Consider the following 27,333-nt stretch of genomic DNA (forward strand, 5'->3'; position numbering starts at 1 on the left):
AAAACAGACTCTATATATAGTGACTTTGCTTAAATAGCTTTTCCTGAACCTAGCATTCATATCAATTCAATATACATTCATTAAGTTCTATCTTTATGCAAGATGCTATATTAGTATGGCGATAATGCAGTTCAATAATATTAGTACTCTACAATGAAATGTCTTAGTACAGTATAGCAGAAACATTAAAAGAGATTACTGCTGAAAACATCTCAATCCAGCATTGTCAGTTAAATACCATGCCATATGGTATGTAGATGTCATACTGCTATCTCACTTTTATTTCCTCTAGAAGAAGCCAGCATTGTAGGCGAGAATGAAACCTATCCCAGAGCTTTGCTGCATTGGAATAGGGCAGCCTCCCAAGGTAAGTTGTTATTTCAATAGAGAATTTCATCAGAATAACCTGCAGTATTTGCTGTATCCTATGTAAAGTTTAAGTCATACCATTTTTTGACCTTGATCCTAAAGCAGGAATGATATTGCACTGTTGTTGAACTTATATCCATCTTTCCTGCGTTTCACTTCTATGTCAATAGTCATCTGTTGGACATTTCAAACGAGGCATTCAAACATTTAAACTAAAATTTCAAACATCTCAAATTCAACATATTTAAAACAGAACTTAACACCTTTCTTTCCAAATGTTCCTCTTTCTAGCAAAAGCATCATCATTTTTCCAGTCTTCTAGATTTAAAACTTTGGCAAGGACTTGTTCTTGTTCTTGACTCCTCACTTTCCCTCACTGCACATATCCATTTAATGGCTAAATTTTGCCACTTCTATACCTCTCTAACATACCACTTTAATACAGCCCTAAACACCTTTCGCCATTATTGCAGTGGCCTCCTAATTGGTCTTTTGACAGACTGACTCCTAAACTTCACAGTCTTGTCAAATTGGCCTTCTCGATGTTCCTTTTACACAACACTCTTCCTGTCCCCATAATTGTCCACCAGTCATTCCCAAGGCACTAATCACTTCTGCCTCACAAAATCCCACACTTTCTTCATTAATGCAGTTCCTGGTCCCTACAGCTACAAACACTCTCCTTTCCAAACTATCTTTTATTTAACTACTTTTTAAAAATTTATATCTATTCTCTTAATGTTCATTCTTTGTATCTTCATATGTAATATTTATCTCCCAAATTCTTTGAGAGAGGAGGGCATTCCCAGTGGCTCACACTGGCACATTATAGGCCCTTAATAAATGCTTATTAATGGATTGATCTTTTGAGGTCCAGCTCAAATGCCATTTCTACCACAAAGCCTTATACTATTTTTTCCAGTCTGTAATTCCCACTGTCTTCCTATCCTACCTTAAAGTCTTTTTATCTCTAGAATGTCTTTGCTTGAGACCTTGATGTCTGATTGGTAACCATTCCACTTGTCTCAGTACTTCAGACATGTTCCAATTAGATATGCTTCATGCACTCCCAATCCTACAACATTTGCTTATAAAATCAGCATGCTGAAAGTAGAAATTTAAGTCAGTAAATATTTATTAAGCACCCAACTAAATGTTAGGTGTTGGGTGTAGAAAAGAAAATATGACAGTTTCTACCTTTAAAGAGTTTATATTAGAGTGCATTAAAGTTATAATCAATTTTATGGGAAATATGCTTAATGTTAAAAAGAAGAAATAACTAGTATAGACCTTTTTAAATGAAAGTTTTACGTGAATGTTTTTGTATATTTTTTTCTTAGGCTACACTGTTGCTAGAATTAAGCTTGGAGACTACCATTTCTATGGCTTTGGTACTGATGTTGATTATGAGACAGCATTTATTCATTACCGACTAGCATCTGAGCAGCAACACAGTGCACAAGCTATGTTTAACCTGGGGTACATGCATGAAAAAGGACTTGGCATTAAACAGGTGAGCACAAATAAAAGCCCGATTTTTGTCTGTTAAATGTATCAGTAACTTTTGTTTTTTTTTTTTTTTTTTTTTTAATTTTTTTTTTTTATTTAATAATTACATTATATTGACACTCGTTTCTGTTCCGATTTTTTTCCCCCTCCCTCCCTCCACCCCCTCCCCTAGATGGCAAGCAGTCCTTTATATGTTGGATATGTTGCAGTATATCCTAGATACAATATATGTTTGCAGAACCGAACAGTTCTCTTGTTGCGTAGGGAGAATTGGATTCAGAAGGTATAAATAATCCGGGAAGAAAAACAAAAATGCAGATAGTTTACATTCGTTTCCCAGTGTTCTTTCTTTGGGTGTAGCTGCTTTTGTCCATCATTTATCAATTGAAACTCAGGTCTCTTTGTCAAAGAAATCCACTTCCATCAAAATATGTCCTCATACAATATCGTTGTCGAAGTGTATAATGATCTCCTGGTTCTGCCCATTTCACTTAGCATCAGTTCATGTAAGTCTTGCCAGTCCTCTCTGTATTCATCCTATCAGTAACTTTTGATGATATCTTCAATTTATTTTATCTATAATATTGTCTTCCAAACACTGTTTCATGCACATTTTTACCAGCCTCCCCAAAAAATTCTTAATACCCAAGATCCTTACTTCTTAAAACCTACATACTTAAAGATAACAGGTAAGAATTTTCCTGATTCTGATAACTTGATGAAAATTAAACTAAGAGCAAGTATCTTCCAAATATGCTAGAGTCCCTCTCTTTTTTAAAAAATATTTTTCATGGCTAGATATAGGGGGAAAGAAAGAGACAAATAATTAGGTAGAGGCTCAGTAGATAGAGTGCTGGGCCAGGAAGCAAGGAGATCTGAGTTCAAATGTGACTTCAAATAGTACTAGCTGTGTGATTCTGAGTAAGTCTCATAACTTTCTCTGCTTTAATCCATGGGAGGAAGAAGTGGCAAATCTCTCCAGTATGTATCTTTGCCAAGAAAACCCAATGAACAGTATTGGTGTACTATGGTCCATAGGGTCACAAAGAGTCAGACATGACAATACACATGTATGTGTACATTTACATATGTATTTAAATATTTAATGGAAATCAGTGAAGCACTTTGCAATTTTGACTTAAAAAGCAATGGAAAGAAATATGGTAGATGTAATGCTATAGTATAATACTTTAATGGAAAGAGAGCAGGATGTAGAAGCACAGGATCTGGGTTCATAGGATTATCAATTTAGAACTGGAAGGGACCTAAAACCTAGTGAATCCACCCCTTATATCGCACATGAAGAAACTGAATTACAGAGAAGTTAAGGGACTTGCCTAGGGTCACCTCACTAATAGGTATTTGAGGCTGAATATGAACCCAGATCTTCCTCACTTTAAATCAGTTGTTATCTCCATTACTTCACTGTGGTTCAAATCGATGTTACTTATTTAGTATCTGTTTTCACCTATGGCAAGGCATTTTGCCTCTCTGGGCCTCAGTTTGGCTAGATGATCTGTAAGGTTCCACCCAGTTCTAAATCTGTGATCCTATGATCCTTTGATTTTTGTTCAAAAACTATCAAAAAGGTTTTATCAGGATCATGTGCAAATAGTTAAGGAATTAATTGGATATCTAGAGTAAGTATTAATATATACAGGGTGTTTATATTTTTATATTTAATCTGAAGAAATGTGTACAATTTGTGTATGTGTGTGTGTGTGTGTTTTGAAAAAAATCAAAGTTTATCCTAACTTTCAATAGAAAGATTATTAGAAATGAAGCATTAAGTGACTTGATTTTTAGGTTAGTTAAGATGTTGAGATTGTGGGAATATTTGTGTATGTTTGTTAAAGCAAATAAGTAAACATGTCAAACAAATGGAAATTTGATAAAAATCTTCTAAGTTTTCAGTGAACAATTTCTTGTGAAATTAGAAGCATCTATCTTGGCTATGCAGTAACTGCAAGTTAAACAGCTTTGATTTATCTTTGTCTCCTAAAATTAGTATTAAATATATTGTGTGCTACATTGTAGGATATTCACCTCGCCAAGCGCTTTTATGACATGGCTGCCGAAGCAAGCCCAGATGCGCAAGTTCCAGTATTCCTGGCCCTCTGCAAGCTCGCTGTTGTTTACTCTTTGCAGTATATACGTGATGCTAGTGTGAGTGATTTTTCTTCTGTCTGTTTAAGCTAGAGGTCTTCCAATACCATAGCTTTGTATAGTCTTTGAAGTTTTACTTCTAAATACTCTTCTTCAAAAATTATCAATCTCAGTTCCAAATGTAGTTCCTTTTCAGTTCTCTGATCACATGTAAGAATAAGTAGAGGATTGTTGGTGTTTTTCTTCTTTAAAATATAATATAAGATGGTTCTCTCTGGGAGAAAAAGCAGGTTTCTTGGGGAGGTTTTCTGAAGGCAGCCTTAGTTGCGGTTGAAAGTAATAATCACCTCAAAACATAACCAGGTGATAAAAGTTCAGATTTTTTATTGCCTCCAATATAGCCCGGTTAGCTTAGAGGCCTATCTCTCTGCTTGGTTCCAAGAGCTCCCTCCGACTGTCTCCAAATCCAAAAGTTTGTCCTTCAGCCTCTTGGTTCCAAGAGCTCTCTCCGAATGTCTCCAAATCCAAAGGTTTGTCCTTCAGCCCAGCCAGCACAAAGGTGAATTTGTCTTGCCTCTGAGAGAGGGCTTGTGGGCTTCCTCCCAGAGTGCTCCTCTCCAATCCCAGTCAATGTTCCGAAGTAACTCTCTCTAACCTGAAATAATTCTCTTCCGAGAGAGGGCTTCTGGCTGAACTCACTTGACGCTCCCCTCTCAATCTAATTCAGCTGAACTCCCGACTGAGTCAGCTTCTTATATATCATCTCCCAAAGGTTGACTCCTCTTTCTGGAGTTACACCTAAGGGAGATGTGAATTCACAAAGTTACAAAGTTTGCTTTGTGAATCTCCCATACTTGTGAACTCCAATGAGTACTGGTGTGAACACCAGCATTGTATCAATTAGTTCTACTTAGTACTTTGTTTCAGGTTCTGGCCCAAAACATCTCCTTGTAAGATCAGATCAATGATACTGAACCATGCTAAATTAGATAATTATTGTCTCTATCAACTCTAAGGACTTAACAATTTATAAAGATTCCAACAGAGGATAAGTTTGTGATTCATACTTATAGTGTCATAGACTTCAAAAGTTCTTTTCTGTCTAATAAATATCTATAGGGATAGGGACTAGACCTATGATTTCATTGATTTAGGGAACTTCCAAAGAGGAGATTCCCTCTACCAATTCCAAATAGCATCTTCTCTGCAACTATCTTAGTGAGTTGTTCAAAGCATTTGTGTGTCAATGTGTGTCAGAGAAAGGACTTGAGTCTAGGAATTCCTGAATTTAAATCTGATTCTCCGTTCATGATACTATGCTGTCACTTTGTTAATTTGAGTATAAGTGGAAATGTTATTTTTAAAGTGTATTGTTTGCTAAACCGTAAAGAAAGACATCACCAATGATAGCTTTCGAAATCTTGAAAACTTCTGTTACCCCAGAAAAACAATATAGCTGACCAATTTTGATTACCAAAAACTGACATTGTACTAAAGGGGAATAAATATATCATTACCAAGACGTAGCAAAGTATACCCTAAAACAAAACATTTTAATAAAATATTGATTTCCAGATTATTGACATCTTACCAGTTTTAATACTTTTCCTTCTAGCATTCTATGAATGTAACGTGATTTTGTATTTTCATTAAGATACGGGAAATCTTCTCCTACTTTGATATGGACCAGCTTTTGGGACCAGAGTGGGACATTTATCTAATGATCATCATCGCGTTACTGTTGGGAACAGTCATAGCTTACAGGCAGAGACAACATCAAGCAATCCGGAGGCCTCCTGGGCCACGGCCAGCTCCACCTCCTCAACAGGAGCCTCGACGAGAACAGCAACCCCCTCAATAACAGCTTCCTGGTGGAGCCTTGACCATCATCAACCATGAAGGAATGGGATCTGTTTGTTGAAAACACTTGCATCGTGATTAGGACTTTGGATCAGTGGCCACCTCCCAAAAGAGGCACAAAGAAGCATTTAATTCTTAAAGCTGCTTTTAGAATCTGATGCCTTTATTTTCAGGGATAAGTAACTCTTACCTACACTGAGTTGAATGTTTGTTTCAGTGCCATATGGAATAATACTTTTCATTGGCTTTCATTTAGTTTTTCCTGGAAACATATGTGAGATACTCAAAGTAATGTCTACTGTATCCAGCTGTCTTTTCTTAAGTTCTATTGGTCATTCTCTTAGTATGCAAAAGTCCTTATAGTAACTATATTAAGGTCTTATGCACCAACACTAGAAACTGATCAATGTACAAAAGGAAAACCCAATTGCAAGTTCAACTTTTAACATGTTTGAAAGTCTGAAAACAGAACTTGCCTTTTAAGTAAAAAGAAATTACGTCGTCAAAGTGTTCTAGAACTGTGATAAATAAATTATTTTACTGATCCATATTGCAAATGTACATATCTACATATTTGCATTATTTTAAAAGGAAGGGTAAGAGCTTCCTTATTCCTGGTGTTAGTCACACTTTATAAGCATCTTCATTAATTACTTTGAGTCCAGCATAATTTTTCTCCTTCAAAGATCAATGAAAAATTAATGGTCAGAAGTTTTATGTGGATTTCCTTTCTTAAAGAAAAGGAAATCTGAAAACATAGTAACCATCTCCTTGCTCTACTATATGATATTATCCATTGTTCACCCAAATATATTTTGTTTATTTTGGGTACACAGAGCTGTGATACAGAAGCCAAAGGATGGATTAAATGTGAGAAATCAGAATACCATGTCAGATACTCTGCAAGATATACAAAAGTTGAAACATTTGCTTCCAGAATTTATTTTCACTTGCATTTCATTTTGCACAAACACAGAAAGGTAGTTGGATCAACATTCTGAATCATTAAATGTGAAAGATCTTTGCCAGGAAACAGTGTATGGTGAATACCATTACAATATTAAATTCAAATGGACAAGAGAATTAACCTCTGCAGTTGAAGAAAGCCAAAGCCTTATAAACTTTTAAAGGTATATTCTCTCCTCTGCTGATTTGTCAGTTGTACTGAAAGATGAATCACTTGCTTAGCTATCTCATTTTTACTATTTTTCCACAGAGAACATTGGGACACTTGTTTTTATCCCCAGCTCAAATCTGGCAGAGATCTCAAATCAAACTGAGAACATGGTTTTCTTAGGATGAGAGAATGCATTTGAATTAAAACTTCACCAGATTTTTGTTATTAGGAGGTGTGAGCATTTCAGTAGTTCAACTTACTGAGCAACCTTTTTCCTTCCCTAGCAGACCTCAGCCCTTCTTAAAACTAATCTTGACACACTTTTCCCATAATCCATTATCTGTGGTAATATATAAAGAGTTAATTGCTTCCATTGTGGCATGGCTTTAATTTCTTGGGCTGAGATTTTGTTTAGAAATACTTTTTACCAGTCTCTAGTGAACATATAGACTTTCAGGTAAAGTTTTATACTTCTCTGTTACCAACTTGATTAGCAAGCTTCCAGATAACTTGCTTCTAAATTTAAGATGGAAAATTCAAGGAATTTCTTTCCCCTCAAAAGTTAAAATGGTTGCTCTGTGAAGTTCAGATTTTAAATGCTAGCAAAATTTATGCACACTCTTAAATTTATCAATTTGAGGTTGGTGGTACTGTGTGCATCTTCATTCTCCCCACTTTTTTCTTCTCTGCGTTCCCCCTAAAGGTAGCTGCAGTATAAGGCAAGGTGAGACCAAGTCGAGACTATACTTCATTTAAGTGGAACAGTATTGAATTTATTTAAAAATCCAAACTTTAAAATTAACATAAGTTCTAGTAACTTGCCTTTTTTTTTTAATCTCTCTTACATTTCAAATTTGTTTCCCTTTAGAATTTACTTCATTTCCTCTCTAGTAGTTCTGTAAGAATCAGTTCTGTTATGCAGAATATTCATTACATAAAGGCCAGATGGACAAATCACAGCCTTATTTACCATTTAATAAATTATTTTATATCAATTCCCCAATTGCCATATCCCAATATCCTTGATTAAAATAAAAAATATCCCATGTCCCTTTCTCTGTGTCTCTTCATTTCCAAATTTCCTCTGGTGTCAGTACCTGCAGATCTATTATGATAATTCAGTTCATTTGCTGTATATAAAGAATCTATGGAAGAGAATGGACTTTGCCCCATTTTTTTCTCTGAGATAAGGAAGTTTGGTTTTAGTTTTTTCCCTAAAACAATAGTCAATGCTAACCTAATCAAATGGCATCCATTTGAATAAAATGACAGTAGTAGAAGCTAGTTAATGTCAGTGACATTAAACTAACTCAGGGATTCAGGAGTTTTAATAATAGAATTTATAGGTAACTGATATAGTATGGCTTCATTTTTTCCTTAATAATCTCATGCTCTCCTGGTCCGTTTTGTATTGTATCTTCTTCTGAAAAAGAGAACAACAGTAGTACTTTAAGCATATTTACTATTGTGCATTAGTTTACCAACTGTGTTTCAGATTCTTGAATATATCCATATCATCTATTTTATTTTACTGTTATGGTATTGGGTTTTTCTTTTTTCTCCCAGTTTTTGTAATAGGTCTTATTTTTGGTTAACATAGAATGGTAGAGAGAAGAGAGGTCAAATGACTTTTGTTCAAAATTCATTATTTAGCATATAAATCAAAATTGTGAATCAATAACGTTTTTGAGGATCTGTAACCTTTCTACATATAAAGGTTAGTATGTGGCTTTTTTATTTTACTGCTAAAGTTTGATTTCATACCACTGGGAAATTTTGGAAACTTCCACCAGAGACCTAGTGATACTCTGATGCTATATTTAAAGAACTATTAATGCCTCTAGGAAGCTAAAAACAATTCATTATAGGTTTTCTCTTCCCCGTTTTTTTCTTTATTGCCCTTCCTTCTTGCTTTCTATCTTTGTTCTGCCAACCAACACTTCAGAAACTTGCATGCAGATAGTCTTAAGATGAATATCACAGCAGTTTGTGTGTGTAGCATGTGTAATTACATTCTCAGAAAAAAAAAAAAAATCTCACCTGTATATAGGTTTGGATTTACATTTCAAAACAAAGTACTTAAGAAAAACAGTCCCTTTAGCTGCCAAAAAGAGCATTGTGAATTATGTATTCTCCCTCCAGCATACACAAACACGCACACGCGCACACATACACACACACACATACACACATACACACACACCAGCTGGTATTGTTCATTTTTGAAAATAAGTTTAATGTATATTGCACATTATTATGACTTTAAGGATAGAGCAAATAACAGTAGCAAAAGAAATGGAACTTAAAAGATTCTCTTTTCATGTGAATTTTTCATCACACTTGACTTTCCAATTAAAATGGAAGTATAAGCTTTCTGAATGCAATATTGTTCAAGGCCCTTGCTGGTCTTTAAATATGTAATATTTAATGAAGTTCAACAAATTTCTCCTTTTATCTTCAAGAAAATTAAAAACAAGGTAAAGAAAAAATTTTGAACATATTCTAAAGTGTTTCCACTGATACAATTCAGATTTAGTATATTTAAAGGAGAGATAAGGTGTATATAAGTAATCTTATTTGTACCATTATTTTCCTATTTAGACAAACGAACTGACTCTGTGTTCTATTTCATACAAAAATAATTACAAGGTTTGGTATGATCAAGATAACCACTATATATATATATATGACTATATATAGGGAAGCGGAAGATATAAAAGACCATAAAATATTATCAATTGGCATTGTGAACAAACAACATGGTAAGCTTTTTTGTAAATTTATTTTGTATTTTTTAAAATGCAGTATAAAGGTTGGTGAAGTGTAATATAATTGTGTAAACAAAAAAATCCTGTTAATAGAAAGATGTACAGATTCGTTTTGTACTATATCTTGAATCTTGTGAAATAAAGATTCCACCTCTGGTTAGCCTATATGCTCTAATGTACTTTAGGCCTATAACTTTTTTTTAAATTTCTTGGGTTTTTTTTTGTTTATATCTTATGAAGAAACATTAGAATTTCAGAAGATCCTAGGGAAAAAAGCATATTCAAATTCCAGGCAATTTGACTCTTTTATTCACTTCTGGCTCCTGACCCTCACTAGCCTCAACCAAACTTCAGCTTCCTGAATCTTCTAAGTTATCTTAAGGGCCTGGATCAATATACATGCTGCATACATGCATATGTACAAACATATACATGTATATTCATATCTCCAGGTTACATTCTGGTTCATTGCTTAACTTGGATCATAAAAAAGAAATCCTTCACTATACGTAAACTAAATGCACTCACTAATAGCATAGAATAGCAGAGGTAGAAGAGAAAGAGAAAGGTGATCTTTAATCTTCACCCCACTATATTTGTCGCTTATAAGGGAAGGTATAGCGTGGGGGAGGGGGAGCATGTTTTTCACAGTGCCAACTCTTACAATCCAAGGGTGTTAATAAACTGTCATGGCACCCTTGCTGATTGCAAACAGGACCCAAAACAGGAGCTCCAGTTCTTGTGGGCATTGCTTCCTGGGTGACCCTAAATTCTCGTGCAACTCAATTTATTTGTTAAAACCACCATTATTTGAATTTTGATTTTATGAAAGTAAGATCCATGTCAAATATGATAATTAGTTGTGACCCAACAAAGTTCTATAGGATTATAAAATTAGAAATGGAAAGAAACTCCAAGGTCATCTAGTCCAATGCCTTCATTTATTGATAAACTGATTCCCAGAAAAATTAAAAAAGAAACTAGCCCCAAGTCTCCCATTGTCACAAAAATAGAAGCAGAATTTGAACTCAAGTCTTCTGATTCTAAATCCAGCCCTCTAATCATTTCTTATCTGGAGTAGTGATATAGCTGCATAATTATTTTCCCTGCCCCAAATCTCTTCCCATTCTACAAACCTTAGAAAGTGAATTTTTCTGTAGTGCTAGTCTGACTGTTGCACACCTATACTAACTCCTCTATATTCTCTTTAAGTTAAACCAAATTCTTCAGTTTATCATTTCAAGCTTTTCATAAACTGACTCCAATTTAATTTTCTAAGTTTTATTATACAGTACTCACACTATAGTCGATTCACATGAGACTTTTAAACTCCTCAAATGTGACTCTTGTCCCATGCTTATGTACGTATGTACCCCATATGCAGAAAGTACTTCCTGACCCGAATTTAAATTCAGCATTCGATACAATGGGTATCACTTAATTTGTTTCCTTCAGTTTACCTCTACTGTAAAATGGGGATGATAATCTTAACTATTTTTCAGAGTTGTAAAGATCAAAGATTTGTAAAGCATTTAGCACAATTCCTAGCACATAGTAAATGCTTCATAAATGCTTGTTAACTTCCCATTAAGAATATCAGGCAATTAATGGATGATAAAGAATATCCTCTGCTAAGTGCTGGGAACATAAAACAAAAGTGAAATCATCTTTATGCTCAAAGGACTTATATTCTATAGAGAAAACAACATGTACACATATAAGTATTTAAAAATACATATAATATAATATTCTGGGGAAAGCACCTAAGAGAAGAGATGTTCAAGAAATGAGTTTTTTTCCCATTTTCTTCTGTTTTCCTTCCTATTTTCTCATTATCCTGAAGCATCCCTATTGCATGTTTTGATTCTTTTCTGGTAATACATTCTATGACAAATGAGAAAGGGGATGCGAGAGGGGGGAGGTGGAGAGAAAAGAAAGTATTCTCTCCTCATCTCTAACTCCTAGAATTTAAAGTTGCCTTCAAGACAACTCCAACACTGCATTTTACATAAAGTGTTTCCTTATCCACAAGAATAAGGAGCAGCTAGGTGGAACAGTGGATAGAGTGCTGGCTCTGTTCAGGAAGATGAATCTTCCCGAGTTCAATCTGGCTTCAGAAACTGAGTAGTTATATAACCCTGGGCAAGTCACTTAACTCTATTTGTCTTATTTCATCTGTAAAATGAGTTGGAGAAGAAAATGGCAAACCACTCCAATATCATCAAGCTTATCAGATGATAATTTGCAGAAGCTCCTATCCTTTCTCTTTTAGAAATTCTAAGACATTTTTGTCTTTCTCTGGTCTTCTAGCACAAATCTTATTTGATATGATTATTCTAAAGTTACCAGTAATGGGTTCAGTCACATTTTCTACAATCTTTTTCAGTAACCTTTGGGTGAATTAATTCCATTCTAGAAAATGTAAACTCATTTAATGTTGCTGGATGTTCTCAATACCCCATCATATAAATTGGGCTTTCATTCCCTCTTAACCAAGTTTGTTTTATCCTTTCTGGCATGAAACTAATTTGCCTTGACAGAGGTAGAAACATCATTCACCCCCAAGCATTGAGTTTGTCCTCTTCTTAATTTTTCTTTCCAAAACATAGGTAAAGGGACCCTTTTTATTGCCCTTACATACTTTTCGTAAGTATTTATTTTGGCCTTTAGCCTTCCTATACTGTAGTTATAGTGCTCTTTACTGTCACAAAGGATTAGAACTTCACTGGACCATGAGCCTGATACCCCCCATCTAAGAGTGCCTTCCAAAGGTTCAACATTTGCTGGGGTAGAAACAATAGACTTTCTCAAGTCTAAGAATATGGACATGTACATCTCATAGTAGTTTTCCAGAATGTATCCTTCTTAGTCAACTGTGCCAAAATCTCTAAAGATAGCTCAAGTCATAACATCTCTCACATTCAGGATTAGTGGGAGTTGGGCTGCTATGGATTTGAGGACTGAGTCAATTCATATTTGGTGCAATAGAGGCAAAAGTGCAATTTTAAATAGTATTATTTATATAGCACTTTACAAATCTTATCTCATTTTATTCTCACAACCTAAAAGGTAGCTCCTATTGTTATATCTATTTTGTAAATAAGAACTGCTGAAATAGATAATAGTAAAATGATTTGCTCATCATAAGACAATTAGGTATCTGAAACTGATTTTGAACCATGGACTCTGGTCCAAAATTCTATTCACTGTACTTACTATGTATCTGCCTAGTAGACCTAGGGAGAAAATACTGGACTTGCCACCTGAGTTATGAGGAAGTACAAGGAAGAATCTCAGAAAATAACTGTAATTTTTTGAAGGTTATTGGTAAAAATCATGTTTGACCTCCCATCTAGAGGAACTCTTAGGAACTAGAACTTGATACTTCTTTATACATTTCCTTATTTTTCTCTCCTTTCTCTCCTCTCTCTCTCCTTCCCTCCTCTCCCCTCCCCCCTCTCTCTTTCTCTCTCTCTTTTTGATGAGGAAGTTGAGAAAGAAAGTTTAGAGAGTAGGCCACTTCCTGGTAATCATCTATGACAAGAATTGGAATTTGGGAGATAATGGCCAGGACGGCTAGGTAAAAGCTATAGTTGAGTGTCTAAATAAAAAGTCATTTTGATAAAACTTTGTCAGAACCAAAAATTTCATCAAATCATGATAGGACTAACATCAGCCAATATTTCCCCACAAAATGTCTTAGACTCACTATTCATCCTTCCCTCTTTTGATTGATAGTCATTAGATTTCCCTAAAAGGAAACAGTTATCCTGGGATGTGATTTGACCTGTTTTTCTATGCAGCATCCTAGTCATCATTCAATAAAAAATTGAATTTACATGCTATCATGATTTCTCTGACTTGATAGAGTTCTAAAGTCCACATAAGTCTATATATCCTTTACCATATCTGATGACTAAATATGGGGACAAGAGGGCCATGTCCAAAGAATTCGATTGCTATTGTATTATTGCTCTACATCCTTATTGTGTTAAGGCAAAATTAACAAAGGCTTAAATATCCATATTCCCATTACTTCCAATTGACCATTCTAGTCTCTTAGACTTAGACTATTCTAGTCTCTTAGAACTAGAGTACAATTGTTGTTGAATTGTCCCATTGAACACTTGTCCTAGAGGCAGGAAGCATTCAATTCAAAGCCAGCTACAGACCCTCACTAGTTTTTTGATTATACACAAGTTACCTAATTCCTCACTTGCCTCAGTTTCCTCAACTGTAAAATGGAGATAATGATAATATTTGCCTCAAAAAGTGGTTGTGAGGATCAAATGATAAAATATTTGTATAAGGGTTTAACACATCGCCTAGCATGTAGTAACTGCTATATGAATTATTATTCCTTTTCTCTTTCATAATTCATCCCAAATTAGCAAATCAAATCATCACTCTCTCTGCTTTCAGAGAGATAAAATTGTCAGCACGTCAAGAATTTATTGGGTTTTCTGTCTATAGCAGAATGAAACTTGCAATATCATGACATTATCTTATTTCTTTACTAATATGTGATGTTTCAGGAAAATTATGTGTATCCCCATGGGTTTCCCCTCCATAGAGGTTTTCAAGCATAAATCAAATGACCACCTTTGGCATTCTACATGTGCCTGGGATTTGATGTCATCTAAGGTCTCTTCCAACTCTTGAATTCTCTGATATCACTTTCTATTTCTTTCTCCTTTCACTTTTATCCTAAAACTCATCATGAATATTTTTTTGAAGAAGAGATTTGGAAAGTCAAAAACATAGTAAATATTAAATGAAAAACAATTATTCTTTCCACATTGTGATATTGCCCATCACAATTTCCATATTTCACAAGTTGGCATAAGAAATTAAATGGGAATTTGGTAGGAGTTTGCAGAAGATATAGATGACAAATGAAAGTAGCAAATGATAGAAAAAGTAAAAAGCTCAGAAATGCAGAAAATAGATGTATAGATTTGCATAATATGGCCTATGATCAAATAGCCAAATTTTACAATAAGATACTATAAACTCCTCATAAAAGAGTCAGATATCTCAGAAATAACTCAGATTTAATATGTCAAAAACTAGATTCATTATTGTTCCCAAAAAATCTTCTCTCCTCCAAACTTCATTGTTTTTGTTGAAGTTATCACTACCCTTCAGGTCTCCCAGATTTGTAACGTCAGCAGTATACTTGACTTTTCCCTTTAATTCACCTCATATGTTTAATTGATTCACTTTTGCTTTTTAGACTCTTTTACTTCTTTCAAAATTCAGCTCAGTTATGTGGCACAGTGGATAAGTACTAGCTTTGTAGTCAGCCTCAGAAACTTACTATCTATGTGATGTTGAGTAAGTCCCTTAGCTTTTGTGCCTTCCTAGATTAAGGGCACTGTACTGCTGTTCAGGATCAAATGAGTTAATATTTGTGTATTATTATATTGTGGTATATGATAAGTGTGTATTATAAATGTTTGTTCCTCTATCTCCCTTAAGTACCACCTTCTCCGAAGTCTTTTTTCATACTTGCTCCCTCCCAATATATTTCATATATGTGTACATGTTGTCTCTCTTCTAGAATGTAAGCTTCTTGAGAGCAATGAGTCTTTCATTTTTTTGTCTGGCTCCCCAGTACCCAGCATAGTACTATCACACTTCAGATGATTAATACATGTTTGTGGATTGTTTGATTTTATAACCCACTATTCTTATCCACAACTACAGTAAGTAGCTTAAATCTAAGTAGCTTAAATTATCTGTCAAGAAGTCACTTAAGAACAAATTATCTAAACAAGAAATGAAGAGGATCAAAGAAGATAAAATGGACAATTTTGATTAGAAGTTTTTTCCAAAACAAATTAAATGCAGTTATAATTATAGAAAAGTGTGGGAACTGAGTAAACCATTGACTTCATCTTGTGACTCAATTCTGAATCTAGCTCAGTTCCTTTTCTATTCAATTATATGTATTAAAACTAATAATATAATTACATGTACATATGTGTTGCTGTGTGTGCATATATATATATTCTTTGGAGGAGCTCATTATTCTAGGATATGAGTAAGCAAGAAAAAAATTAACATATACTAAATATATGTAAGTATAAACTAGCATCCAATAATACCCATATATGTATATACATATACATGTATACATATATTTGTTGTTTGGAGTTTATTATTCTAGTACATGAGCAAATGAAAAAACTAAAATAGACTAAATAATATATACTAAAAATACTAATAAGACACAAACACACACATATATACATATATATCTATATGTTCTTTGAAGGAGTTCATTTTTCTAGCATATGAATAAGTAAGAAAAACTAATATATAGTAAATAATAAATGCTAAAAACTAATAATATACTAATATAGATGTATTATTTGGAGGATATTCTCATTGGATATTCTTTGGAGGAGTTCATTGTTCTAGGGCATGAGTAAGCAAAAAAAAAGAAATCTAATTTTTTTTAATTCAGTCCCTCTCAAACAAATCCTTTTCTTGTTATTAACTTTCAATAATTTCTGTTGCTCTTTTTACCTATATCATTTCTCCCACTGATGTGAAAGCCACTGTATTTTCACATAACCTTGATTATGGGTTCAGAAAGATATACTAACTTTTAAGTTCATTATAAGAATCGATATATTTGGAGTTTTTACCAAAAATCCTTCTTTGTGTTCAACCTAATTTCCTTTTGACTCGTGTTAATTATTTTTAAATCCTGGACTCACAGATCTATGTTCAATTATGCTGAATTTAAACTCTGAAAAATACCAAATCATGTAAAGCAGTGATTGAATTATAGACCAAATATTCAGTTATTGTGACTTCAGAACACAGTGACATGATATGATTATGACTTTTCTTAAGCCAATTTGTGTTTCCTTCCTTCATACTTCCTTTTATAACTCTGTCTAAATGAATTAGTCCAGATCGGAGGATTTTAGAACTATAACAATAATAACTAGCATTAATATAAGCTTTAAAGTATGCAAAGCACTTTATATGTGTTATTTTATTTGATACTCATAACTACACTGTGAGGTAGATAATTCATTATCACTATTTCTAGATGAAGAAACTGAACATAAGAGAAATTGAGACACACATCTGATAATTTGAGGCAAGATTTGAACTCTGGTTTTTCTGTCTCCAATGTTAGTAGTCTACTCACCACAAGAGAAATTCATCCAGCCCATGAAGTTACAAATGAGGAAAATGGGGATTATGGAGATGAGGTCATTTTTCTATTATAGTAAGGGTCAGAGCTTAAATTTAAACCCAGGTCCCCTTGTTTCAAGGGCAGCTAGATGGGGTAGTGGATAAAGTATTGGACCTGGAGCCAACAAGATTCATCTTTTTTGAGTTTAAATCTGTCGCAGATACTTAATTATATCACCCTGGGCAAGTTACTAAACTCTGCTTCAGTTTATCAGTAAAATGAGCTGAAGGAGGAAATAGCAAACCACTCTAGTATCTTTGCCAAGAATAACCCCAAATGGGCTCAGAAAGAGTAGGACACGACTGAACAAAAACTCTACTCAAAATCTAATGTTTTCACTACAACACAGTTTATTGAGATAGAAATAATTTTTTTTCTGAGTTTTAGCATAGATTAAAAAAAAATCAGGCAACCAAGAAAAAAGATTTTTTATTTGAAAGCATACATATCACTGGGCTTAATGGGGGATGAAAGAAAAGTCAGTGAAAGAAAAACCAAGGTAACATCTCCCACCCGCCTTCTTTCCCTCCAATGCTTTGAAGCAGATTAATTTCAAGATATGAGAACACCAATGTTTTTTTGACTGGGTTTCCCCAATCTTTCCCCAGCCCTACCCTAAACATACTTTTTAAATAAAATCTGACTAATGAAACTTTAAAAAATAAAATAAAATAAAAGCCCTAGAGGCCTGTAGGAAGCGTTACAAATAGGCTTTGGGAAAAAAATATCTATGTCAATAATCCACTTGGGCTTATTTCCCCTCTTATGACCCAGAGTAAAGTATCTGTAGAAGTTTTCCTCCTATATCTACTCATGTTTGTATGTTTCTTATTTTCTCTGTTATTGACATATTATTTGGAAAAGGCTTCTTAGTTTGGTAGCATTACTGCTTGACATTTTAATATCTAGTGTAGAAAGGTAGAACGGATGTGACCAATAACACACTGGATTTTACTGCTTAGTCAGAGAGGTGAAAACAGAACTTGATCTTTTCCCCATGGTCTCATTTAGAACCAGAAGAAATATGTTTTTTGAGCTGAATTGTCCCCACTGGAACAATGGAAAATAACCCTTATTATCACAAAGGTGAGGGGTACAGTCACTGTAAAAGCCTGAGGCTTCTTTAATTAGTTTTTATCTTTTGTTGATCATCTGAGACTCTCAGAGACCTTTGAAATTAATATACTTCATAAAAGAATAAAAGGAGGTTCTTTGAAGTCCTCAGCATAGCCAACTAAAAAAGAAAAGACCTAAAGGTCTTACTTTAGGCAGGAAGCAAATTAAAGGTAGATTGGGTATAACAGGGTTCTTCTACCCCTCTCTCACTTCCCAGAACTATACTAAAAATAGCTCATATTTTTATAGCATTCTACAGTTTACTTTTTATATATAGCAAAGCCAACCAAAGCTATAACTAGCAGTTGCTGCACCTGGGATGAGAGGCAGGAGGGGAGTGGAGGCTCAGTTGAGTGATATTTCAGGGGATCTCCCTTGGTACAACATAAACCTTCTATGCTGCTGAAGAATTGACTGATATTGGAAGGGGAGGGGTAGCATCCAGAAGACACCAAGAAGTGTGCCTTTGGATACATGGAATTATCTCTATTGTTGAATGAGGCACTGTTGCTATGATTAGGGCTTGGAAATAGAAACAGTTGTGTCCTACTACTATGCTATTCATCGAAAAAAAAAACCATTATTGGGGGAGCCTAAGACCAATGAATTCGTGGAATTTAGGAGTACTAAGATTCTTTCAAGCTAAGACTGATTTGATTTCTGCTCTAAGTCCAAAATTAATATGGTGAGCCCCAGAAATTAGGGGCCCATTGGAAGGGGCGAATCAGTCTAGGTAAAAACAGCAGGATTCATCAAGATCAACATTGGGAACAGACTTTTGAGTGATTGTTGTAATTTCAGCTCAGAGAGATAGAAAGGCTCAGTCTCCAAAACAACCACAACAACAATAATGATGATGATATGTACGTTAATAAATAAATAAGGCAAAGTCCCAGTAATTCGGTTTTGTTATGTCTCAGCTCATAACAGCCCTGTGAAATCTATTGCAAAAGGATAGTTATTTTATAGATGAGAAATTCAAGACTCATAGAATTTAAGTGACTTACTCAAAGTCACACAGATAATAAGAATGTAGAATTCAAATTTAGGTCTTCTTACTGTCCTTTTTACTGCTTTGTCTACTATGCCAGCATACTTAGGTTAAGATCCAATACTACGTAAATGCAGAAGAGGTCAAAATTAATTTCCTGCAAATAGATTATAAAGAAGGATAAAGGTTGGCAGGGTTGCCTGGAAAGTCCTAAGAGTCAAGAGACTTGAATTCAAGCATGCTATTTGTTATGTATGTGTCTTCAGGCAAATCATTTAAAATTTCAGGGTCTCAGTTTCTTAATCTGTAAAATATATTAAAGTAAATAATGTCTAAGTTGTCTTGTGGTTTAACATGGAGCCCTGTACAAGTTATTTAATTATTTTTTGTTAGATTGAATTGAATAAAAATCCATCTTTGATGAGCTAGATTTTAAGAGATCTAACAAGATGGCCGAGGGTCCAAAGTGTACCTCTATGGCTATTGATTAAAATTCTTTGATCTCTAATTACACACACACACACACACACACACACACACACACAAAATACATTTAATCAGCACCTTTTAGGTCTCTATCTCATTGTGTGCTCTATAAAATACAGACTCAAAAATTCAAGAAAGTTGAGATGAGGAAGTTTTAAGGAGATGAATATGCTTAGTAAAAGATTAGAAGAACTAGGTCCCAGTTTTAATTGTGCTCCTATCTAAGTGGTCATGTGATTTTTGTTACATCATACGGTATTTTTAGCCTCAGCTTTATCATTTGTAAAATGGCATTGGACAAGCTGATTTCAAATGTCCTTTCTAACTCTAATCTTCTATTTTTCTAGGGTTTGTTGGCTACCATGAAAGAAATGGAAATAGTCTTGCATTTTTTCATTGACAAATGAATGGTCCATTGCTGTTTAAAAAAAAAAAAAAAAAGACAACAGTCCATTGTATCCTCTAATGACTTTGTCATACAAGTAATTGTTTCCAAAAATTGCCAGTGATTATACATTATAATGATATTCTATTAACAAATTCTTAAGAGATGCATAATTGCAGGATTGACAAGGTTTAAATAGAGAAAGTACTCAAAGCATCTATAAACTAATAGAATTTCTAAAGGGGCTTACAAAATGGATAAAAGTTTTAAAAGGGGGTTTTAAAAAGTAAAACTGTTTTACATATACAAGGCACTTAATACTTATTTAATTTATTTGAGCTTTAATGATTTTTTTCCTATAGGGAAAGAGGGAGAATTTTGAAATTAAGGTCTCCCACAAACTTATACTCTGATCAAAGCATCAGAATGGGAAATTGACCAGTTTTATCAAATGCTGGACTTCTTACTTTCATGAGTTAGAACCATCCTCTTAAAATGATGCTATCTGTCTTCTCTTTACCAACTTTGTAACTCTCACTAACCTTGAACTTTTTTTCCCCTGATATCGGAGAGACAAGGCAAAAGATATACTATCCCTTTCCCCAGACCAACTAACAGCTCTAGTTGTCTCTTTTCTCAAGCTCCATCAAAAATTTCACTGAGTTACAGATGCCCTGAATACTTTCTCTGTAAACAATTCTGCATTTACTTTCCCCCTCGTAGATTCTGTTAACATGAAATCATATTCCAAAATAAAATTCTGATTCAATAAAAACTTGACATTGCTTTGTAATCAACACTATCCCCACTAGAGGACACCAAATAACTATTCAGCAAGTTGGGTTTGGCGGAGGAGGTAATCCAAGGTATTGCTGCTGACCACTATAATATTGTTTTTTGAAGATAATTTTTGAAGAAGGTCATTTTGATATTTTTAAATTTTTAAATAAAATAGCAAATATTAATCTCAAAATTATTGGTGTTTTTTTCTCAGGAATGAGAAAAAAGTGTCCAGATTTTTGTCCATCTTTGAATCTATTCTTGTCCATTCTTTTCTCCAGTGAGCAAATCAGTCACTAAACGTGTACTGAGTGCCTGCTAATGTGTCAGGCACTGTGTAAGCACTGAGGGTACGAAGAAAGACAAAAATACAACTGCTCTCAAGGAGCTGACAGACTAATGGAGAAAACAGCATGCATGTGAACAAACATGATGTAGACAGGATTAACTGAAGATAATCAATAGAGGGAAGGCACTGGCATTAAGAGGGATTGGAAAAGGTTTCTTGTAGAGGGTAGAATTTCAGCAGGGATTTGAAGAAAGCCGGAAATCAGGAGGAGAAGATGAAATAGAAGAAAATTCTGTGTATGAAAGATGCTTTTGAAAATGCCCAGAGTCTAAAAGGTTTCTAATGGTCCAGATGTGACATGATGAAGACCTGCACAAGAGTGGTAGCAGTGACAGAGGAAGGAAGGGAGCAGGTTACAAAGTTGTTATAAAGATTAGAAATGACTACCTATCAGGGGTCCTCAAACTTTTTAAATAGGGGGCCAGTTCACTGTCCTTCAAACTGTTGGAGGGCCGGACTATAGTAAAAACAAAAACTTAGTTTTGTGGGCCTTTAAATAAAGAAACTTCATAGCCCTGGGTGAGGGGATAATCGTCCTCAGCTGCCGCATCTGGCCCATGGGCCATAGTTTGAGGACCCCTGATAGATGATGGAATCCTCAATAAATAGGAAAGTTAGGAAAAGGGAAGAGTTTAAGGGAAAAGTCTTATTGAGTCTTCATTAATAATATCTCTTTTGGTCATCACTTCCTTTGTATTCCCATTTCTACTAACCTAATGTAAATCCTCATGACTTCACACCTGGATTGTTCTTATAGCCCCTTGACTTGGTCTCCTGCTTCTATTCTATATCCTCTTGAATCAGTCCTACATGCTACTACTAGCATATTAATCTTCCTCACAAACAATTTTCATAATCATCACTCCTTTATTAGGAACCTACAGTGTTTACCATTACTTATATTTATAATAATAGCTTTTTATTTTTCAAAAGATATGCAAAGATAGTTTTCAACATTTACCCTGGCAAAACCTTGTGTTTCAAATTTTTATTTCTCCCTCTCCATCTTCTCTTCTCCCCTAGATAACAAGTAATTCAACATCATTTACTGTTAATTATATTACCAAAACTCTTTAACCTAGAATTCAGAACCCTCCATAAATTGAGGCCCGATTGACCTTTCAAACTTTTTTTCCCCATTATTTCCCCTATTTTCTGTATTTTAGCCTTGTAAGTCATATCATAGATTTAGAACTGGAAGGAACCTAAGAATCCATCTAATTCAATTTCCCTCATTTTACATTCAGTTCCCCTTAGGTGTAAGGGAGAGAAATGACTTGTCCAGAGTCACATAAATAGTGTCAGAGACAGAATTCGAACATAAGCCTTCTGACTCATGAGTCAGTATTCTTCCCACTCTGACTAACCATAGCCATAGATCCTGTTCTTGCATATTTACTTGCCTAAAATATTTTCCTTCTTCACTTCTACCTATCTAAATCCTATCTATTCTCATCTTTCAAGACCTAATTCAAATTCTAATTATTCCAGGAAGTCTTTCCTAAGGCTTCAATGAATTTTCTTGAGCACTGGATCATCTTTTTCTCCTTGGAACTTCTCATAGTATTTGTTATTGTACTGATCATTTGAGTACTTACTCATTTATAATCTTGTGACAAGTTCTTATTCTATTATTTATAATGTTTTATTGATGGTCTTCCTTTTGATCCCATTGATACCTCCTAGTAATGTAATGCAGGAGAAACTGAGGCAAGAAAGAGATTAGAGAGTTTTTAATATTTTATTTGGATTTCTGGGGAGAGATTGTGCCGGGAGCATGCTGCCCCCAGAGCTGATGTCCAAAGCATCCAGTAGCTAATGTGTGCTGCCCATGAAGTATACACACACACACACACACACACACACACACACACACACACACACCTCAGCTCCTGGGGTAGATCGAGGCAGGGGCAGAGTCAGAGCACTGAGAGCAGGAATGGACTATCAATCTGGTGCTGACAGGATTGGGAGTAGGACCCCTCCCATCACATTCTTGATGACTGAGGAGGAGTTAGGAGCCAGGAAGTCTGAACTCCCCCTTATCTTGAGTTTACACATTGACAGTTTATAACCTTAGAGTAAGTAGCCCTGAGTTATATCAGTCTTAATGAACTGGAGGCGGAGTTTGCAACTAAGGGGATTGAGGCAGAACAATTCAGAGAAACTGAGTCAGGACAATTAGGGAAACTGAGTCAGGACAATAAAAGGGAACTATGGCACAACAGTAACTCCCTTCAAATGAACAAATATAAGCAAAACAAGCTAACACAGTGACTGTTCAAATGAAAAAAAAAATTACTTTAAAAAACTGTTCGAAAGTGAAGTAGGACATAAGGGGATTCTGATTCACAAGAAGTCTTCAAACAAAAGAAAGATGGTATTTTCTCAAATCAGCCTCATATAGATGGATTAGATGGCTTTTGAAGGTCCTTCCAATTCTCCAGATCATTATGAACATCGCAATCAGTCAGTCACATTTATTAAGAGATTGATAGATACCTGGCACAATGCAAAGTGCTGTCCATACAAATGTGAGGAAAAAATAGAGTTCCTCTCCTCAAAAACCTTACAGTCTAATGAAAAAAGCCAAAATACAAAAGATATCTGAAAAACCAGAACAAAGATCAGGTATGTGAGTAGGAAGAAGGGGGCAGATGCAAGAGATATATTATGGAAAAAGAATTAGTAAGATTTGACAACTGTTTAAGACATATGGGGTGAATGAGAGTGATGTCAAGATGGTCAATCAATTAGCATTTATTAATTGTCCACATATTAATTGTCATTAATAAGCCAGACTGAGGTTGCAGACATGGAAGTGACTGCAAGGATGATAATACCATTAACTAAAGGGAGGAAGTTCAAAAAAAGAAATGGGAGGGAAGGGGGGAAATAATGAATTCTAATTTTTTTTTAAATTTTGAGCTGAAGGTGCCTATAGAACATCCAGGTTAAATGTTTAATAGACAGTTGGTACAGAGACAGAATAGACTTGGATATTTAGGTCTCTCAGGTAGGTATAGGAACCGGTATTGAGGTTTCCAAGAGAAATGTACAGCATTTTGCATTGCATTGTAGAGAGAAAAGATGACAGAGCTTATGGCACACCCATAGTTAGGGGGCAGGATATGAATGAAGATCTCACAAAAGGGATGAAGAATGAACTCTGACCTAGATTAGAAAATAACTAAATTCAGAACAGTGTCACAAAAACCAAGAATAGAAGCTATCTAGTAAGAGAGGGTGATCTATAGTGTGAAATGCTAAACAGAAAAAAAAAAAAAGTTGTAGATATGGCAACTAACAGCTCACTGCTGACTTAGAAAAAAGTCATTTTAAAGGAGTGATGAAGTCAAATTCCAGAAGGGTAGAGAAGTATGAAGAAAGGAAGTTGGGAAAGGAGTTGTCGCATAGCTAGCAAATGTTAAGTGTCAGAGGCTGGATTTGTATTTAGGTCTGCTGACTTCAGAAACAGCTCTATCTCCTGCACCATCTAGTTGCCCCTGTTTTGCTTTGCTTTGTTTTTAAGAAATTTGGCTAGAAAGAGTAGTAAAGTAGTAGAGTGATTTGGGGGGGAGGGGTTGTTTTTGCTTTTATTTTTAAAGATGGAGGAGACTGCAGACAGCAGAGAGAAATAGATTCAGAAAAAGAGACAGTTTGAATATTAGAGCAAGGAGATAATGATGGGAGTAATATTTATTATCATCACCATTGCTGTTATTTTTATTGATGTTATTGATTAACACTTTAAATAAATCAAAGCTAGATTTTTAAAATCAAATTTTTATCTTGTTAGCTGCTTTTTGACTTCTTGCCCTTTGATGTTATATAGCCAGCTCAACACACTTTGTATTTGGCCATTTTCCATTCCCTAGGCAATAATGAAAATTTATAGCATTTGAATTTCCAAACTGGAACTGAAATAAATATTAATGTAATATACTGGAATAATAAATGTTTCTGGATTTTTTAATCATCATATTCATTTCATGATCTGTTAAGTCATTTTAAAGTCAGCCAAGATAACATTTATTAAGCTTTAAGTACCCAAATTGTACCCAGGGAAATAAAAAAGAAATAGAAAAATCTTTACCCTCAAGGAACTTAATGTCTAATTATGAAGCCAGGACACAAGTAGCATATACACAGAAGCTTTTAGGAAACTTTTAATATGTAATATAGACAAGTGCAAATATGCATAGTACAAATTTATTCCACTGAATGTAGCTGGGGCTTGGAATTTGACTAGAATCCTAACCCCAACAATGTGACCTTTAATAAATCATGTAGTGGATTGACTAACTTTCTATGTATCTCTGTCCTTCCATCTATAATATGAGAATAGCAGAATCATAGAATATATATAATTTTACTATTTAGTTTCTTTGTGGCCTTAGATAAATCCTTTCCTCTCCCTAATTTCCTCATCTTTAAAAACAAGGGGATTGGATTAAACAACGTCTAAATTCCCTTCAAATTCTAAGTTCTATGAGTTCATCCTATAGGTTCTAAGGGCCCTTCTTGCATTATAGTGATGTTATTTCTAATTCACTCAAAGGTAAACTTGAAGGGAAAACTAACTCACTAAATGGTAGCCTTGTGTTCATTTTGGCCTGATGCCCATATAAAAATGCTGAGGGGGTGTTAGGATATGCTGTGATTTTTCCCTGCCCAGAGATTGATTTATGGTTTTGTTGATTGTCTTGATGTAATAAAGTGATAGAGAAAATGCTGATAATGCAGATTAAACTTTAAAATGTTTTCTGTGTTGTTGTTGTTGTTTTTTCTTCTGGAGAGCAAGTTGTTAAATATTTACCTGCACATCTCTGTCCCTGCCTGAACTTTCATAAAAAAAAAATCCTTCACACAGGACTGTCTGTGTGTGTTCTGGCAACATTTAAGTACCCCATCATTTAGGCCAAAGGGGGAAGTGTTCTGAAATGGGGCCAGCAGGTATTCATGACCTACCAACCATTCAACCATTTATTCAGCAGGCCACCACTTTATTATGCTACATGTGAATGCACAGCCATGCTTCTTGACCATGGGCTACTTTTGGTTCACAGAGCATTTTGAAAGGCAGCAGAGAGAGGCTGTTCCTTATAATTTGCTCCTCTAAGATGCAAATAGAGAATATCCAACTACATCATTTAAAACAGGTGCATTTAGCAATTAAGTAAACCCTACAGACCTGTCTTCAGAAAAATGTTTTTCAATTAATAAAGTAAACTATATAGGATCAAAAGAAACTAATTAGTTTGAAATTTGAAAATGAAATTGTCAAATAAAAATAAAAACAAACACATAGATTCCAAATTAAGAAACCCTGATTTAAAGGTGGCTGTACTTCAAGTCAAAGGACTTGAATTTACATTCTAACTCTGATACTTTCCCACCTATGTAATTTTTGGGCTTCAATTTTCTTATCCATAAAATCAAGGCTTTGCACTAAATGAGTCCTAAGATAACTTCTAGCTCTAGAACTAAGATCTAAGATTTTACAATTTGGGTTTTAAAAAATGGGATGGTTTAGTGGAAATAATACTGGTTAAGAGCTCAGGCAATTTGGGTTCTAATCCTGCCCCTACTTTAAGTAGATATATGGAACCTACAGCTTCACCTCTCTGGAGATCCCATTTTTCATTATCTGTAAAAGGAGCCTATTAGACAAGCTGACATAAGGTTCCTTCCCATTCTAACATCCCCTGATAAAAATACACCCCTGAATGAATTTGAAGTCCAAGTGTCCTCATAGTGATGAGGTCATGGTGCACAGCTGTGACCTAATTCAAATAAGCAGGTGATAGCTTTTGGTTTCCTCCTATGATTTTAGTCCACAGGAGAGGAAGACTACTTAAAGGCTGGCTCAAAAAGCAATGTAAGATGCCCCTGACTATGTAAAAGGGGAAGGAAGATTTTCCTCAGGAAACAAACCAAAAAAGTTTTCCTTCTTGCTACCAAAAGAAAATAACTTTTAGTGGGCAAGTTTTTGGAGCGAAAATACTTAGTCACTCTCCTTCTCTGATATGGTCACTTCATGGCCAGTATCTAATTGGGTTTCCTGTAACCTGGATGGGATACAACAAACAACTAAACCCATATGCCTCCAGTTTCAGGATTGTTTTTCCTGTTGGAAACATATCTGGGAAGAGAAAAACAATAAAAGGGTGTCGGTTCTCTTAACTACCACAACTCTGCAAATGCCAAGTACTCTGTGCCAGCTGGAAATGAAAAGGATTTTAGGAGGGGGGAAGTGAGGCCTTTATGAAGGGAAT

The 27,333-nt window shown here is 34.8% G+C and overlaps 1 protein-coding gene across 1 annotated transcript in view; it reads left to right on the forward strand.

Annotated features, from left to right (window-relative positions):
• SEL1L (SEL1L adaptor subunit of ERAD E3 ubiquitin ligase) overlaps positions 1-9,894 on the forward strand; it is a 63,124-nt gene extending 53,230 nt beyond the window's left edge. The window contains exons 18-21 of the mRNA XM_051977461.1: positions 293-367; positions 1,710-1,882; positions 3,916-4,044; positions 5,639-9,894. Coding sequence (XP_051833421.1) covers positions 293-367; positions 1,710-1,882; positions 3,916-4,044; positions 5,639-5,845 — 584 coding nt within the window. The 3' untranslated portion in view covers positions 5,846-9,894. The remainder of the gene's footprint in view (positions 1-292; positions 368-1,709; positions 1,883-3,915; positions 4,045-5,638) is intronic.
• The last annotated feature ends 17,439 nt before the right edge of the window (positions 9,895-27,333 follow it).

This window comes from Antechinus flavipes, chromosome 2 (genome assembly GCF_016432865.1).
Source record: "Antechinus flavipes isolate AdamAnt ecotype Samford, QLD, Australia chromosome 2, AdamAnt_v2, whole genome shotgun sequence".
Lineage (NCBI taxonomy): Eukaryota > Metazoa > Chordata > Mammalia > Dasyuromorphia > Dasyuridae > Antechinus > Antechinus flavipes.